At 33.3% G+C, this 18,079-nt stretch overlaps 1 protein-coding gene across 1 annotated transcript in view; it reads left to right on the top strand.

Annotated features, from left to right (window-relative positions):
• Positions 1 to 18,079, top strand: part of EYS (eyes shut homolog) — a 1,466,842-nt gene that overhangs the window by 1,030,138 nt on the left and 418,625 nt on the right. The window contains 1 exon segment of the mRNA XM_008684895.2: positions 9,314 to 9,543. Within this exon segment, the coding sequence (XP_008683117.2) occupies positions 9,314 to 9,543 (230 nt within the window).

Genomic DNA, 18,079 nt, shown 5'->3' with positions numbered 1-18,079 from the left:
TCCAGAGAAGAAAGACAAGTTTCCTATATTAGGAGGATGATTGCACGTAGCAAATTAATTTTCAACAGGAACAACAAAAGAGGGAAAATGGAAAACATACAAAATGCTCAGAAAGACCAGGAAATCTTATTTGAAAAGACATAAAATAGAGCAATATTTGTCATATATAATTATCTCCTATAAATTGAAGTAAAAACAAATAACCCAATTGAAAAGGTGAAAAAAGTATATATTCTAGTGATTTAAAATAGATAAAATGTAAATGACAAATGATATATTTAAAAATCATTATTCAAATCAGAAACAACAGTGAGGTTATAATTTTATAATGCTTATTCGTAAGATACATAACCAAGGAAATGAATATGATATTTAATTTTGGTGAGGGATTGGGGAAATTAGTAACCAAAAACAATCTGGGGAGCTTACTTTTGTGCAGGCTTTTATGGACTGTATATTAAAATACAAATTTGGCATACTTACTTCACCCAACGAATTTTACTCTTAGGTATTTATTCTTCAGATATAGTCATAGATGTGCATAAGATATTTATACAGTGAATTTTCTATGGTATGTATAATTTGAAAAATTATACTAAAAATGTATGAATAAATTTATGTCAATAGGTAAATGATTAAATACTTTGTGATACATTTACACCAAGAACTTCTCTTATTAAAAATTCTTAGCCTTATTTATATGTAATGACCGTAAAATATCCCCAAGATATTTTGTGAGGGGAAAAAGCATACAATTTTTTTTTGTTTTAGTTTTATTGAATAACAATATTTATAGCATGATTTCCATGGCGGAGGCTGGCTGGATTCACCAAACTAATTTTCCAACCTTCCCTGGCATAGAGCTAGATTACTTGCCATCCTTTTTTGCAATGAATTTGGCCATGTGACTAAGTTTTGGCCAGTGGAGTGGAATGGAGTCAGATTTTCCATGCTCCATCTTTCCCCCATCTCTTACCTGGTTAGTTATTTAGATATTTGCATTTGACACACAAGGCAACCTCAGAAACCACATGGTGAGAATGGTGAAGACTATGTCTCCTGAGACTCTGAATGTCACTGAATGACTATAGGAAACAATTTTCCATTCCACCTATGCTGATTGAACTTTATATGAGCAAGAAGTAAGCTTCTATGTTGCTAAGCTACTGAGATTTCAAGGTATGTCTATTACAGGAGCTAGTATTATCCTTTCTAATTCAATTTCAGTTGCTTAAAAACTGATTAAAAAAATTATATGTCCATATAATCTAGGTATATTTTTGTCCAAAATGGAACATAGAGTGATTGCCTCTTGTGAATGGAGTGGTATTGGGCTGGAGGAGGATAGGAATAAACACTCTCACTTTGTGTACTTCTAGCGTTAGAGTTATTTGGTATTATTTCTTTAGTTAGATATATGTATAATATTGATACAATTAATGATGTTTAGGGGAAGCCAAAAGAAATTTAGAGACAGTAAGTTTGGAACTTAAAGGAAGTTCTTTTGTGTCTTACAGAAAGAAAGGGATATTTTAAGGTAAAAGTGCACTTTAGGGAAACCTAGCATATGAAAGGCATGAAGCATGAAATATTGATAAAACGACACTAAGATGTGGTTAGAACATATACTGGACATATATTAAGGCACTGGAGACTTATAAACCTGAAAAATAAGATAGAATCAAATCACACAAGAATGTATATTTTCAATTGGAATAATTCTTGGCATGGGAGTAATATAATAAGAACAAAACAGTGAGAAGAGTGGCTTAAAGAAAAACAGGAACTAAAGTCAGAGATACTGAAAAGAAAATATGAACGTAGTAGAACTGACAGAGAGCAGAAGAGATATTTTCTTAGTTTTTAAAAATGTGGGGGGAGGTTTAGAATTCAAGATGTGGAAAGGAAGAAAAGGAAAGATATCCAGGGTTTCTGATAGTTCCTGATTTGGCGTATTGGCCTAAAACATTAATTTAATTCCCATCCAGCATTGGGCTCTAGAGTCAAGATCAGGACAGCTTGCATGTTCTCTGTGATTCAGAGCAAACCCCAGTAGGGACGACATGGAAAAGGAGAATCAGAATCTATCAATGAGAGTACAGCTCTTCAAAGTTACCAACCCTATATACTGAGAAACAGTGGCTTGGAATGCCCTGGAGTAGAAGTCCTGCCTAACACACAGCAGTGCCGTAAACATCCGTTATGTGAGAATGCTGTGATCTAAAGAACATTATCTATGAATATGTAATAGCTAAAAAATACAAAATTGTGAGAATGAGAAATGTATTCCTTTAGTGAGAAAAATTGGGACAATGTGAAAACAAGATCTTTTAAAATCCCACTATTATGTTAATAGTGAATTAATTGTGTTTTAAAATGTTAAATATTATTACATTTGTTATTAGGATATGATTTTTATTTTATTGAATAATGTTATACTAAAAAAGAAGAGTAAAACTTGGGATTAATGTTTTCAGATTGATTATTCCATGTATAATTTGTTGTTTTGATACTTAATTTTTATCTTGAATGGTAAATGAGAATTTTACATGTACTTAACAACAATTTTACATATTTCCTCTTTTCATTTAATTATGTTAAATACTTTTTTTTAAAGATTATATTTATTTGAGAAAGCACAAGTAGGGGGAACAGCAGGCAGAGGGAGAGGGAGAAGCAGGCTCCTTGCTGAGCAGAGAGCCCAATGCGGGGCTTGATCCTAGGACCCTGGGATCACGACCAGAGCAGAAGGCAGATGCTTAACCAACTGAGCCACCCAGGCATCCCTGTTAAATACATTTTAAATAGCAAACATTTCTCTGTGTTTTGCTCTCGGAAAGATTTCACTGTGATTAATTATTTTTGAAATTAGTAGACCAAACTAAAGACAACATGAATTTTAGAGCTAGTAGACAATGCTGACAATTTAAAGTTTTTGTTTTTTGTTTTTTGTTTTTTTTTAAAGGAAGAGAGAGGGTTGGGGAGAGGGGGAAATTTAAGAAGGCTTTATGCCCAGCACGGAACCCAACATGGGCCTTGATCTAACAACCCCGAGATCATGACCTGAGATGAAATCAAGAGTCAGATGTTTAACCAACTGAGCCACCTGATGCCTCTTAAATAAAGTTTTGAAGTCATTTTTCAGTATGTTTAAAGCTCTGTTTGATATCATGATATCATGATTTTGAGAGTTAAAGGAGTAATTAAATTCTTCTCTGGGTTTATTCCTGTTAGCTGCTACCACTAAAATATGACTAGGTGTTGTCAGTTATCCTGCATGGGAATTGAAGTTCTGACCACTAAGAAACTCCACAGAAATAGTACAATTTTGTGTCTTTACATAGCAGGCAGTCTTTTGAACATGTTAAGTATTAATAAAATCTACAAATGAGGAATATATTTTAAGCATGTAAATAGTCACACAACCCTAGTAACTGTAAAAGAAAGGATTAATCATTTTTATGTTAAATACAACTGTCTTTATGGCATAATATGCTAAAATAAATTCAAAACATAAAATTGTGAAAAATACTTGCTACATAAATGACAAAAAGTGAGTTTCTTCAGTATACAAAGAACTTAAATATCCAGAAAAACATCTGTACAACTAATAAAATATCAAAGGAGATGAACAGATAGTTCACACTTGCAAAGATAAATGGAAAATAACACTGTGAGAAGAGTTATATTATTGTAACAATTCATGACAAACTGAATGGCTTAAAACAATACAAATATATTTTCTTACAGTTGTGGAGGTCAGAAATTTTGCTATGCGTGTCACTGGGCTAAAATCAAGGTGTTGGCAGGACTGCATTTTTTTGGAGGCTCGAGCAAAGAATTCAGCTTTTAGAGGCTGTCCACCCCTTGGCTAGTGACCCTCTTTCATCTTCAAAACCAGCAATAGTCAATTGAGTCTTTTTACATCTCATCATTTTGACACTGACTCTTCTGCCACCAACTTATACTTTTAAGGACCACTCGTGATTACATTGAGCCCATCTGGTGTATCTAGGATAATCTAGGATAATAGCTCTATTAAAACCAGCCAAATAGGGGCACCTAGGTGGTGCAGAGTAGGCTAAGTGCCAACCCTTGATTTCAGCTCCAGTCATGATTTCAGAGTCATGAGATATCAGGCCCTGTGTAGACCACACTTAGCACAGAATCTGCTTGGGACTCTGCCCCTCTCCCTCTGCCCCTCCCCACTTTCTCTCTCTCTCTTTCTCAAATAAATAAATAAATCTTTAAAAATAAAAATAAAACCAGCCAATTAGCAACCTAATTCCATCTGCAACCTTATAACATATATATTCATAGGTTTCAGTGATTAGAATGTGGATATATTTGGGGGAATCATTATTCTGCTTACCATACTTATGAATAAAGAAATGTAAATTGAAATAATAGTAAGTTGATAGTTCTTATGTAACTGTTAAAGATTTAAAATTCAATAATAAAACTATTGGCATAAATATGTTGTAAGTTGCTACTACATGAACTAGAGCAACTATTTTAAGTCTATTAAGAAATTTGTCAAAATCCACAAAAAATTTAATTATACATAACACTTGTAAGAATATATGATCAAACAAGGATGTGGAGAAATTGGACCTTTATAATTTTACTAGCAGGATTGTAAAATGGTACAGCCTCTTTGGAAAGTAGTTTAGCTGTTGCTCAGAATGTCAAACGTAAAATATATGATCCAGCAATTCTACTCCTAGGTATATATCCAAGAAAATTGAAAACATACATCCAGACAAAAGCTTGACGATGAATGTTCATAGTTGCATTATTCAAATAGACCAAAATTAAACCCTGCTCAAATGTCTATCAAGTAATGAATAAATAAACAGGATGTGGTATATCCATATGAGTGATATAAAGTTTTGTTACATGCAAAAACATAAGTTTACCCTGAAAACATTATGGTAAGTGGAAAAGCCAGTCACAAAATATCACATATTATGATTCCATTTATATGAAATGTCCAAAAACAGGCAAATGTATAGATACAGAGATACAGAATGTAGGCTGAGGGTAGGTGGTGGGGAGTGACTGCTAATAGATATAGAGTTTCTTTTAGAGAAGACAAAATATGAAATTAAATTATGGTGATGGTTGCACCACTCTGGATCTATTAAATTTATTGGACCTTGCACGTTAAATAGTTATACTCTGTGTCTGTAAATTATATCTCAATATAGCTATTAAAAGGAATGTATGACTCAGATAATAAGGGAAAAACTTGAAACAGCTTAAATATATTAATTCCAAATATAGGATTAATTCCAAATGATAGGATCAATGATGTATAACCAAACAATATAACACCTTGCAACTTTTAAAAGGAAAATGAAGAACAATACCTACTGATAGGACAGCCTGCTAAGAATTATTTTTAGGTGAAAAAGAGTCAATTAGCATACTCTAGTACTGAAAAGGTGAAGTAGAATGGAATATGTATGTTTATACTACTATTCTCGTTTTTTTTTTTTTTAAAGATTTTATTTATTTATTTGACAGAGAGAGAGACAGCCAGTGAGAGAGGGAACACAGGCAGAGGGAGTGGGAGAGGAAGAAGCAGGCTCCCAGTGGAGGAACCTGATGTGGGGCTCCAGGATCACGCCCTGAGCCGAAGGCAGACGCTTAACGACTGAGCCACCCAGGCGCCCCTATTCTCGTTTTTTTAAAAAAATGTATATATTATTTCTACATCAAGTATGTCTTTTATTGCCTAGATTAGAACATATTTATTTTACGGCTTTAAAAAATCTAATTACAATTTTTGAAGCTTTGCTCCCCCCTACACTGTTAAGAGCCACAAACTTAAGATTCCTCCAGCTGAGCTTCTTTACTTTTAATACCTCATCATAATTTAAAAGTTGGGTTTTTTAGGTTACAGAGTGGGGCTTCCAGGGTTCACCTTTGTGAGTCCATTCCTTCTTCTAAGAAGTGGAAGCCAGACCAATGTTTGCTGAGCAGTGATAAAGTCAGCTGACAAGCAAAATCCCTCAGGCTAAATAAAGCCTGCTTGTTGCCTGCCATGCAAATGATTCTGTAGAACTTTCTAGAAATGAGAGAATGGCAGGAATGACACAATAAGAGGAGTGTCCTCTTTTCTTGTTCCACCTGGAGCTTCCACAACATGATTTGCAATCACTGTCATATCAAGGTGCCTTTCTCTAAGGCTCAGGCTTGATTTTGAGTAAAATTAGCATATCATTCAATCATTAATTCATTCAGAAAAGGTCATTAGAAATTACTACTTGTCGTAGCAATGACTGGTTCATCACTGTATCCTTGTCCGAAGATGCCCAAGAGACAATCAAGCTACATTTACTATTTTAGACATTAAATCAGTATTTACATAAGAAAGGCAATGAAGTTTTACAATATTGTTAATCTAAGGAACAATTTTGAAAACCCTGAACCTCGATTTATTTCTAAGCTCTCATACATTCATAGTTTTTAGAATTAAAGTAGTTACAACTTTAATGCTCCTTTTTTACATTGCTAATTATATCAATATGCCCATCATCTAGTTGGGTTTAATAAATATCCACATTTACTCGATATTTTGAAACTTTTATGTAAAAATAAGTTAAAACGTTATCAAAAGAAATTTTTGTTTCTTTTTAAATATATTAAAAAAATTGAATCAAATTTATTTTAATTCTAAAACAGGTAAATAATGGGGCACCTGGGGGGCTCAGTTGGTTAAGTGTCTGCCTTTGGCTTAGGTCAAAATCCTGGGGTTCTGGGATGGAGCCCTGCATTTGGCTCCTTGCTCAGCAGGGAGTCTGCTTCTCCCCCTGCCCCTCCCCCCTGCTTACGTGCACTCTGTCTCTCTCTCACTCAAATAAATAAATCTTAAAAAAAAGTCAGTAAAATAGGTAAGTAATGACATAATTTATAATTTAAGAAAAGAAAAATACTGAAAGTCAAGAACTACTCATAGTAGTATATCAGATACAAAATTTGCCCTTAATAACAGAATATGTCATATTGATGCTGTTTTCAGAATTTGATTTATGACCCTGATGTTTTAATTGATGGATCAATTAATAGTAATTATTTTTGTATAATCAGCAGCTGAAATGTGCAACATATTGATTTTTTCAGGTGAGACATAGGCTCCCTTAGCAGCTATTGTGGAAGAAAGAAGTAGTGACAATAAATTCAGTCTAATTTATTCCTGAAAGAGATGATTGACTGCAGTTCATGAAGTCCCTAGCAAGAGACAGACAAAATGGTGAAATCATTCAGAGACAATAAAACTAAAAATTAAATTAGAATATGGAATACTGAGTAAAAAATCCCATGAACTTCAAATTAGAAGTGCTCGATGGAAGTTAAAGGGACAAAGTTATATTATGAGTGCAAACGGGAAGAAATATATTAATCTAATAGAATGAAATCCAAGAAAATTGATTATAAGATTGCATCAAAAGTGTTAGTATTTATTTTATTTATGAAACTAAAGAGCTGTGTAATGGAGTTATGAAATTGACCCCCAAAATAAAATTATTTTCACTTGCTGTTATTCTTGTTAGTACTATGGTACATTGCATGTGTACAAAAATTATTCAAATTTATAAAATATTTCTTGGAGAGCCTACTTGGGGATAAGCATTGTTGTCAGGGATAAAATGAAGAGCAGAGATGATCCATCCATTCTTCGTGAAAATTGCATTCAAGAAGAGAAAAGACAGTCGGACTTAATCATAAATATAAATATATGGCTACAACATTTGATAAACACCATAAATAAGAATTTCAGGTTGCAAAAGGATTGTAAAACAAAAGCACTGACCTGCACATTAATATAGTTTTGGTAAAATGTTTTCATAAATCATCTCACTTTCTTCAGCTTTTTTTTTATTCCAGTAAGTTGACATGGGTATATATAGGAGATGGCAAAAATAACTAAGTCTCTAAATATCAGTTAGAGGATATCTTTGAACTGACTTCTTTTGCAAAGTTTTTATCTTTATGACAATGTACACAATAAAAATTTACTCAGATATTTAAGTGATTGATTATTAGTATCACAGCAAGATTTTTTTACATTAAAAAGATAATTCCCTTAATGATTATATTAAATGAAAATTCCAAAAGCAATGTGTCCAAACAGTATGTAATACTCAGGGGTACTCTGAAGACATTAATTCAACAAATATTTATAGAATGTTTACTATGAATAAGGAATTCTGCCAAAATGAGGAATTTGTGTGTGGAGGAAAGATTGAGAAGCAATGATCAGTGTTCAACCTGACTGAAGAGGCTCTACATAAAGTAAAAAATATATTCCAAGCCAGTGGAAAATATTCTAGGAGTGGTACAATGACATGTGGAATTTTAGAGATGAAGGAAATAGCAATTTCATCTCAGCGAACCAGGAGCAGTGAAGAAGGCTCTATGGAGGAAATAATATAGATCTTGACTTGGCACTTTAGGTGAAATTTAGATAAGAGAAGAGTAACAGTGCACAGAAAGTAGTTCAAACAAACTACCAAAACTCAGAAAGTTCAGAGTTTTTAAGGAATAGTAATCTCATTGGGTATCAGAGAAATTAAGGTACTTATTAGGGATCACAGTAAAATAGGCTGGAAAGCAAAGAAGAAATTCATTATCAAGAGGCTTTGAATGTAAAAATAAGGAACTTCATCCTAAAACAAAGGGATTTTATTGTTGTTGTAGCCTTATTTATTAGAGAAGAAAAAAAATTAAGCTGGTAGTAAAATTTGTGAAAAAAATTAGGGAATTGCTTGCAGGCATTCGTCAGGTACCTCTCGGGTAACTTTTAGAAATGAATACAAGTCACTTTGAAGAATACGTATTTCTAGTACTCAACCTAGAAATAATTCAGGTTCAAGCAGTTTTACCACTAAAATGTAACATGGCCTAATTTCTTGATCTTTGGTTCATGAGGGTTAAAATAGCCAAAGCAGAACTATGGTTAGCCAGATTCTAATTATTTTACATAAGAGAACTGACTCAGACTTTTTGAGGTTGATACATCCAGGTTTTTTACTACTTAAAAGAAATTAATTTAGCTTCTCAGAACTACATAGATTGACTACAGCTCTGTGATCCACCTAGGGTCACATTCTGTAGTTTAGGCATTTTCAACATTTATAAATCCCATAACTGGAAAACAAACATGATTATCCTATTTACCCTCAGTTAAACCGTGCATGTCTATTGTTTTTATTTTGTCTTATTTTAAATCAGATTTTCTGTTGTATCTGTTTAAGTTCATCTACTTTTACTTACGTTGTGTTTTCTAATCTTTTTATTAACCTAGATCCCAGGATTCTACTCTGTCTACAGTGTCCTCTGTTGCTCCTTCTGGTGTAACAGAAGGGATTGGCTCCCTGTGGACTTCCCTCAGCTCCTCTCTTGAAGCACCATCCACGTGCCAGGAGGATGTATGTCACAGTGGAGTCACTTGCCATCCTGTCTTGCTCTCCGGTGGTAAGTTCTCATTCCACTGTGACTGTCCACTACATTTTACTGGCCATTTCTGTGAACAAGGTAATCAATCTTCATGTATTTTTAAAAACCTCTCCAGAGGGTACAAGAGAATTACAACCTTATTGTACACAGTGACAGATAATAGTACAAACAAGAAACATCTGTATAATTTTATTTAAAAATGAATTCTGATAGAACACGTTTGGTTCAGTATTGTAGAAGTAAACCTAAGATTTTTTTTTTCTCCATTAGGATTGTTATTCAAAATATATTTTCAGTTATCACACAAAATAAGAGTTAAAGTTGAAATGTAGCATTATTTATATATTTCTTCTAAAATTATGGTGTAGTCCATCCTTTGTCACCACAGAAACAATTAAGTTCTACTTTATACTATTTTTATTGCTTAATTGTTAATCAGATCATTATTTTTTTATATTTCATAAGCAGATCCCTATATTTAAATTATTTTGGTAAGAAGAGTACATTATATTTTGGTGTTTAAGAATGTGGTTTTAGTATTAATGGAGCTATTTATGAATCAAAAGAAAATTTCTCTGTTGTCAACATCTAATGGCCTCCTAAGAGTAAGTCTCTCAGTTAATTGAAGCAAAAACGCCCTGGGCAGATTACAAAGCCATTAGGTCATGATAACATGTCCCTACACTAAGAGCTAGAAAAGTAACATAGTTTTCTATGGAAAATTAATCACTGGTTCTAAATTGGGTAGGTGAGGATGTGGATTACTATTGGATAATGATTTAGATGGCAAAGAATTTCATTATTTATCCATGATTGTGTTAAATATTTCCCTTTTTTAATACCAAAATGTAGGACCTCTTGAAGCAAACTCATAGGTATGCATAATACGTTAGTCAACTCTCCTTGCCAGATGACCGTGTAGGAGTGCCATGTGTTCATATTCAGCCAAGTAAGCAAGTAAATATAGTAAAAGGAATGGAAATGTAAACATGGTCTATTTTCATTATATAAATATTATGTGTCCTTAAAGTCAATTTTTTCATTGTAAAATGTTTTTGAAGACACATCACTATTGCTTGATTTTTTAGTGAATATTTCATATGTCTGCAAAATATGAGACTTGCCTTCCGGTACAGTGTGTGATCATTTATATTACATTCTGTAAGTAGAGTTCTAGGGACGTAATTTGGATTGTAAAGCTCTTTTAGATCCACACTTAGCCATTTAAAACTCTGAGAGGGCTTTTTCTTTTTTTAATTTCATGCTAGGTAGAGTTTTAGAAAAATACCCTTCTTACCTTTCTTGAACTATACTTCAATTTTTAATGTTTTTTTTTTTTTAATCCAGATTTACTAATGATAGTGAAATTCATGTTACAAAATAGGAATCTTTAGTTATTGGCTGTATCTCTGGTCAATCACACATGTTAGACTACAAATGACCCTCCAGCCATAATCCTTATCTCACCGACTGAATCCCTAGTTCTCCCTCCTTTAACTCCTTACTGAGTAGCTTTAACACTGATGCACAGACCTATACTTTCCTCCAGAAAGAGAGAAATCCAGGTTTATTTGGAGTTAAACCCAAGGCTTTACTGGAATTTAACTGTATTTGGTGTTTTGGGTGGCAGAATGTAGGAGACTGACCTCAGGAAAAGAATTGAAAATCTCTATTCTATATTTGTTATTGAGGATATTTTATTTTCTTTCAGCGTTATTAATCACTTTCTACCTTGTACATTTTAATGTTTTTCCTGTTGAATTTATAATATTTTAAAAAATAATAGTTGGATGACTTATATTGCAAAAATTAAGTAATCCACTATAGATTATTTATTTCTAAGTGCAAAATAATCAGAAGCTGTGACTAATTATTACCAATTAGAGGGTTTTTTTTTAAGAAACTTTAAGTCGGAAATATCTGAGGTTGTGTTTTACTCTAAACAAAATTCAGTCAATAGAACTGTTCTTAGATTATCAGTTATAGTATTGTCTGTGATTTTGTTGTTCTTGCCTCCTTTTGGGGGAAATATTTCAGTATAATTTTTAGAACGTGGTGTAATATGCTCTAACTGTAAAAATTATATTTATTTTTAATCATTTATCCCTTTGAATTAAGTATTTTTCTTCTTTCAGTCATAAAGCCAAGAGCAGGTTTGTGTTTTCAATCTAATGCTCTAAATATAATTCATACTGGTATGCATCTTACAATCCAAATTGACAGATGATGACTGATGCCTAACGCCCATGATTCAGGAATCTGGTACCATGATGAGACTTTTTATAGCATTATCTAGATTGGCCAGATACCATAATTTCTAAGTGTAGATTTCAATAAACAGTATTGTGTACTCGTTTTGGTATTTCACCTACCTGGTAAAAGTCTTGATTTGGATAAACAGTCTCCAAATCAATCAATTAATCCATCTCTCTCCTCTCCCTCCACAATATATATATATTACTCTTTCTCTCCATATATATATATATATATAAATATATATATATGTACTAAGAATATATATAATATATTTATATATAATATATATATTTAATACTGAGAATATATATATATTCTCAGTATTAAAATGCCTAGAATTTAAAGATAATTGCTATGAAAATAATTTCTTAAATGAGTCCCTTATTGAGTACATTCAACATCTAAAATATATGAACTTCAACTTCAGGAGTGAAATTTGCATAATATCACTGTGAAGAGTTCTGATTTACCAGACACTGCACTGAGTGCTTCATGCATCTTATTTCACTTAACCCTCAGAATAACCCAGCTGAAGTGGGCACTTTAAATTACCCCCATTTACAAATGAGAAATCTAAGGCCTAGACTCTATTAAATTACTTGCTGAAGGTCACACAGCTTGTAGGTGGTAGAGGTAGGATTAGAAGCAATCTTGGCTGACTCCAGAATTCACATTTAACCACTATGCTCTATTGATACACTAGTTAGAATATCATATTTAACATGATGGCATGACATGGAATTTCTGAATTTTCTCACTCTTTAATCTGTACATAAGAAGTATTTTAATTTCAGGAAGAAAAGAGAATTTTCTTTAAAAAATGATACTTGAAAATCAGAAAACCAAGAAGTTAATGTTGATCTAAATTTTTACTAGAAGGTATTATTGTGATCAACCTAAAATTAAACTGAAAAGTACATTAGGTGACCTGAAAAGAATCATATCTATTTCCATAATGATTTCAGTAAAAATACAGAAAGTAGATGAACAAGTCTTGAATTTCAGAAAAAATCTAGATATCAATGACGAAAGAACATGATTCTCTGGGGGGAAAAAAAACTATATAATTGCATAGGCATCCAATATGTAAAGATATGTTGGAAGTTGATTGTTCTTCACAACCTTGCTTTTTTACTTCCAGTTAATATTTTTAACTTGTGAGAGAATAGTGAAGTATTTTACCATAACTTTGATTTTTCACAGCAAAATGGAAGTGTAAATTAAGTATAGACCTTAATTAAAATTGAGACCTTACTGAATCTAGACCTTACTAGATTTAGTACACAGAGAAGAGGTTTTTAGGGCTATGGTACTCAGTAATGGGTCACCCATAGTAATATTTCCTTTCTACTTGGCATTATGTAATGTGCTCTATTTTATCAAATCATCCCTATCCAATCACCTAATAACATTGACTTTTATAGAATCAGTTTGATTTAATATATGTTTTTTTCCTCAGCACATGCTATCTTCATTCATATTAGCTAAAGCTTGTTGCCTACTTTATCATAAAGATCCTGCATCTCACCAGGGGAGACATAAGAGCATATATTCTTGCTTTGTTTTAGATGGCCGCATGCAGGCAGATGGCTGTCTCCTACTGTAAAGTTCAGAGTGACAGATTTAGAATATCAGTGCCTTGTGCTGGGGGAAAGCGTATGCCTCTGACTATTAATTATAGGATTAACATTTTTAAACAGCCCAATACTTTTTAGTGTTCTATAAAACAGTTTTATAAATAGTGCAATAAAGGAGTATTTAAATGCCATACATTAAAACCAAGAAATCTTTTGTTTTATTTGATATCCTGTCTGTGTATATCCCATATATGTTTAAAGGTCATCTGTACTGAGTAAATTGCAAACCTAGAAATAAAAATGAGAGGTTTTAGTAGGTGGTTTGTCTTGTTATAAAAGAAAAAAGAAAAAAAAAGACTGCCTTAACACCTGCCTTTGCTTTTACAACATAACCAGAATATATTTTAAAGGCAAACTAGAGAAGTTTGAATTTATTTATTAACTTTAGATCAGATGACTGAATGTCAGACATTCCAGAGCCAACAAGGCAGAGAAACAGCATTAATCAGCTTCTTATAACAATGATTTATCTCCTTTGCAAAGAACTGATGGTCTACATCATCAACAAAGGGCCAAGAAATGCGTATTGGCCTTTTCAAACATAATACTGAAAATTTTCAGGTCTGAAAATTTATTTTTTTTAAGTCCTAGAGTGATGTTGCGTATTTATTAGTCAACGACAACTGCTGAAATAGTAAGATGTTAAGTTAAAAATGAATGGGGATTGAAGTCAAGGACGGGGGCTGAAAGGAGACAATATTACCTATCATCAAAGACAGAGGATTTCAGTTTTGAAGGTACGATTGGGCTGAAGGGCTCCAGTCTTCTCCACTCTTTTCCACTATCAGTTGCTGCACATTCTTCAGCAAGGAGTTCTGTGTTCAGTCTGTGGAAGAAGACAGCTCCCTCCTCATCCTGATGCTTGTAACTATGTAAAAATTGGTGTCCATCAATCTCTCTACTTATGCTGGTAATAATCCAGAAACATCCATATAGGATGAGGAGGGAATTACGTATACTCCTCTGTCTATCAAAAAAGGATGACATTTATTTTATTTGTCTCCTTTATTGCCTTAATTAACATTCTTTTATTCCACTATAATTCAACACAATTAAATTAAATAAACATTAAGAACACCTAACATGTGTAACACATGAAGTTAGTCATTGGAGGTAATATGAAATAAAGAACAAAATTTACGTTTTTGTAATTAGGTTTTCAGGTAGTTGTTCTCATGGGGTGTGGAGGGAGGGATGTAAGGAAAGGAAGACAAGCATAACAAAGGTCAGCTGACTTTGGTACCTTCTTCTTTAAAGCTACATAGTCTCAAAAAAAGCTACATACTTTCAGCTTAACATCACCTCCACCCCAACAATGTTTTACTTAGGACCTATATTAGTTTTCTATTGCTTCTGTAACTGATTATCAGACCACTTAGTGACGTCAGCAATACAAGTTTATTATCTTAAAGTTCTGTAGATCAAAAGTCTGACACAATTCTCAGTAGGTTAAACTCAAGATGTTGGCAGGGCTGTATTCTTTCTGGAGGTTCTAGGGGAGAATCTGTTTCCTTGCCTTTTGCAGCTTCTAGAGGCCTTCATTCCTCCTTCATTTATCTTCAAAGCAAACAGTGGGGGGTCTAGATGTTTTTCATACCATGTGATCTCATCTATCTTTCCACCTCCCTTTTCTACATTTAGTGACCCTTATCATTACACAGAGCCCATTGAGATAATCCAGGATAATCTCTGTGTCTTAACATCAGCTGATTAGCAATTTTAATTCCAACTGCAACCTTAATGCCCTTTTGGCTTGTAAAGTAACGTGTACACAGATCCTAGGGATTAGGGTGTGGACCTCTTTAGGGAGCCATTATTCTACCTACCATAGTACCTGTTGTCATTCCTCAGGGAATTTATGTGATCATATAATAGAAAAGGAAGTTTATTAGATGGATATCTGACATTCACAGAATTGAGCAAAGCAAGTGGAACCAACTTAGAAGATACACTCAGAAGGATACTCTGGAGAACCAGGGAACAGGAAGCATGATAAGGCTCATCCAAGAATAGGCTGGAGCATTACCACCGCCACTGAAGAAAGGCTTTTATACTGTCACCAGTCAGAGTCATTTGCTTAGGCTTCAGAATCCCAAAATATTTTGAAATTTTCTGATCGGCAAAACCTCAGCCATATGCTAACCCACTGCCTGAGAAGGACAGAAAGGAGATGGGTAAGAGGAGTCATTTTTTACCTTGGGCTTCTAACATAGGAACTAGATCATACAAATCTAAGATCCCAAACAATGGGCCTCTTCTTCATTTCCACGCAAAAATAGAATCATTCACGTAAGGCTTTTATAGCACATGGGTATACACACACACACACACACACACACACACACACACACACACCTTAATATTAAACATTAATCTTTTCCTTAAAAATTCTTCAAATATTTCTCCTCTCTGTTCTCATCATTCCCCTGTTTTCTGTTTTCTCTTTGCATTTCTGGTATTTTTATTTACTTATATGGTAGAATAATTTAGCAAAATTTTTGTTGCCATTCCTCCAGCAAACACAACATAAACCTCTTATCAAAATATTTTCATGAAGATTGTTCCTTTCTTACATCCAACTTAGGTAATCAGGAAAAATATTCCATGAATAAAGTGGTTTCTGAAATGGTACTTAGAAGGATGAGTTGGAGGAATTAGAATGAGAAAATTCATGAAGGAGGAGAAAATTGTCTAGTTTCGCTTGGAAGCAGGATACATGTGAGATCAGCTGAGAAATAAAGCTGGAAATTCAGGTGAGACACATACTGCAGAGAACCCCAATGACAGATTAAAAATATTAATTTATTAGTTGGAGAATAGACCAACAGTGAAAACAAAGGCTAGTTAATGTTAACCTACCTTCAAATGTTATTTATTAAATGGCAAAAAGAAAGGACTATAATGACCAGAGTGAATTAAGAATAAATTATGTGGCCTCTGGGAAATTGATATTCAGGCAACTATTTTCTTCTACATGTGATGTGCCTTTGACAGGAAAAAATTAATAGAACTTGTATTTAAGAGGCAACATGATGTCCTTACTCATAAACACAATTTTATTAATGAAATTGAGAACCACATGAGCAAAAGAATTTATTCTTAAACTGTCCTTGAAATACTAAATCAATTTGAATTGATTTAATCTATTTTGTTAAGGTGTCTCTATAGACGTCTCTTTACTCTCTGTCTTAGGATCATAGATATGGATAAGAATAAATATGGATAGAGAGAGATATGGAAATTGAAAGCAATTCTCACTCTTTGCTTGCAGTTCCATTCACTGCTTGTGGATTAAAATGAAGAATGGGTACTTTGTATAATCTTAGTGTTTCTGTAGATTAACATCAGGTGTCGTAATAAGAAATAAGAAAGCAACAGACAATAACAGCTAACAATTACCATTTCATACTTGGTATATACCATGCTAAGCTATTTTCATGCATTTTTTCTTTCAGTCCTTGTGCCAACCTTGTAAGTCAGATAATATTAGTCAAAGTTATTTTCATCTCTCAGTTCTAGAAATCCACTCAATAAATAATAGGTAACATTTACCAGATGCTTAGTATGTGTTAGGCATTCTTCTTTTTTTTTTTTTTTTAACTCAAATTAGTTAACATATAGTGTAGTATTGGTTTCAGGAATAAAATAGTGATTCATCACTTACATATAACACCCAGTTCTCATCCTTACAAGTGCCCTCCTTAATGCCCATCACCTATTTAGCCCATCCCCCCCACCAACTCTCAGTTTGTTCTCTATAGTCAAGAGTCTCTTATGGTTTGCTTCCCTCTCTGTTTTTATCTTCTTTTATTTTTCCTTCCCTTCTTCTTTGTTCATCTGTTTTGTTTCCTAATTCCACATAGGAGTGAAATCATATGATATCTGTCTTTCTGTGACTGACTTGTTTGGCTTAGCATAATACACTCTAGTTCCATGCACATTGTTGCAAATGGGAAGATTTCATTCTTTTTGATGGCTGAGTAATAGTCCATTGTGTATATGTACCACATCTTCTTTATCCATTTGTCTGGTTTTGGGATCAACATAAGGCTGGCCTCCTGGAACGAGTTTGGAAGTTTTGCTTCCATTTCTATTTTGGGAACAGTTTTAGAAGTATAGCTATTACTTCTTTAAATGTTTGCTAGAATTCCCCTGGGAAGCCATCTGGCCCTGGACTCTTGTTTGTTGGAGATTTTTGATTACTGATTCAGTTTATTTTCTGGTTATGGGTCTGTTCAAGTCTTCTATTTCTTCCTGTTTCAGTTTTGGTAGTTTATATGTTTCTAGGAATTTTTCCATTTTTTTCCAGATTGCTTAATTTGTTGGCATATAATTGTTCATAATAGTCTCTTTTAATTGTTTGTATTTCTGGAGTGTTGGTTGTGAGTGCTCCTCATTCATTTGTGATTTTATTTATTTGGGTCCTTCCTCTTTTCTTTTTGATAAGTCTGGCTATGGTATTATCGATTTTGTTAATTCTTTCCAAGAACCATCTCCTAGTTTCATTGATTTATTCTACTGTTTTTTTTTTATTTCTATATCATTTATTTCTGATCTAATCATAATTATTTCCCTTCTGCTGGTTTTAGGCAGCTGTTCTTTTTCCAATTCCTTTGGGTGGAAGGTTAGTTTGTGTATTTGAGACTTTTCTTGCTTCTTGAGGAAGGCCTGTATTGCTGTATACTTCCCTCTTAGGACAGCTTTTGCTGTGTCCCAAAGGC

Source organism: Ursus maritimus, unplaced genomic scaffold (assembly GCF_017311325.1).
Source record: "Ursus maritimus isolate PB19 unplaced genomic scaffold, ASM1731132v1 scaffold_29, whole genome shotgun sequence".
Lineage (NCBI taxonomy): Eukaryota > Metazoa > Chordata > Mammalia > Carnivora > Ursidae > Ursus > Ursus maritimus.
This window is presented reverse-complemented; position numbering and strand designations above follow the sequence as displayed.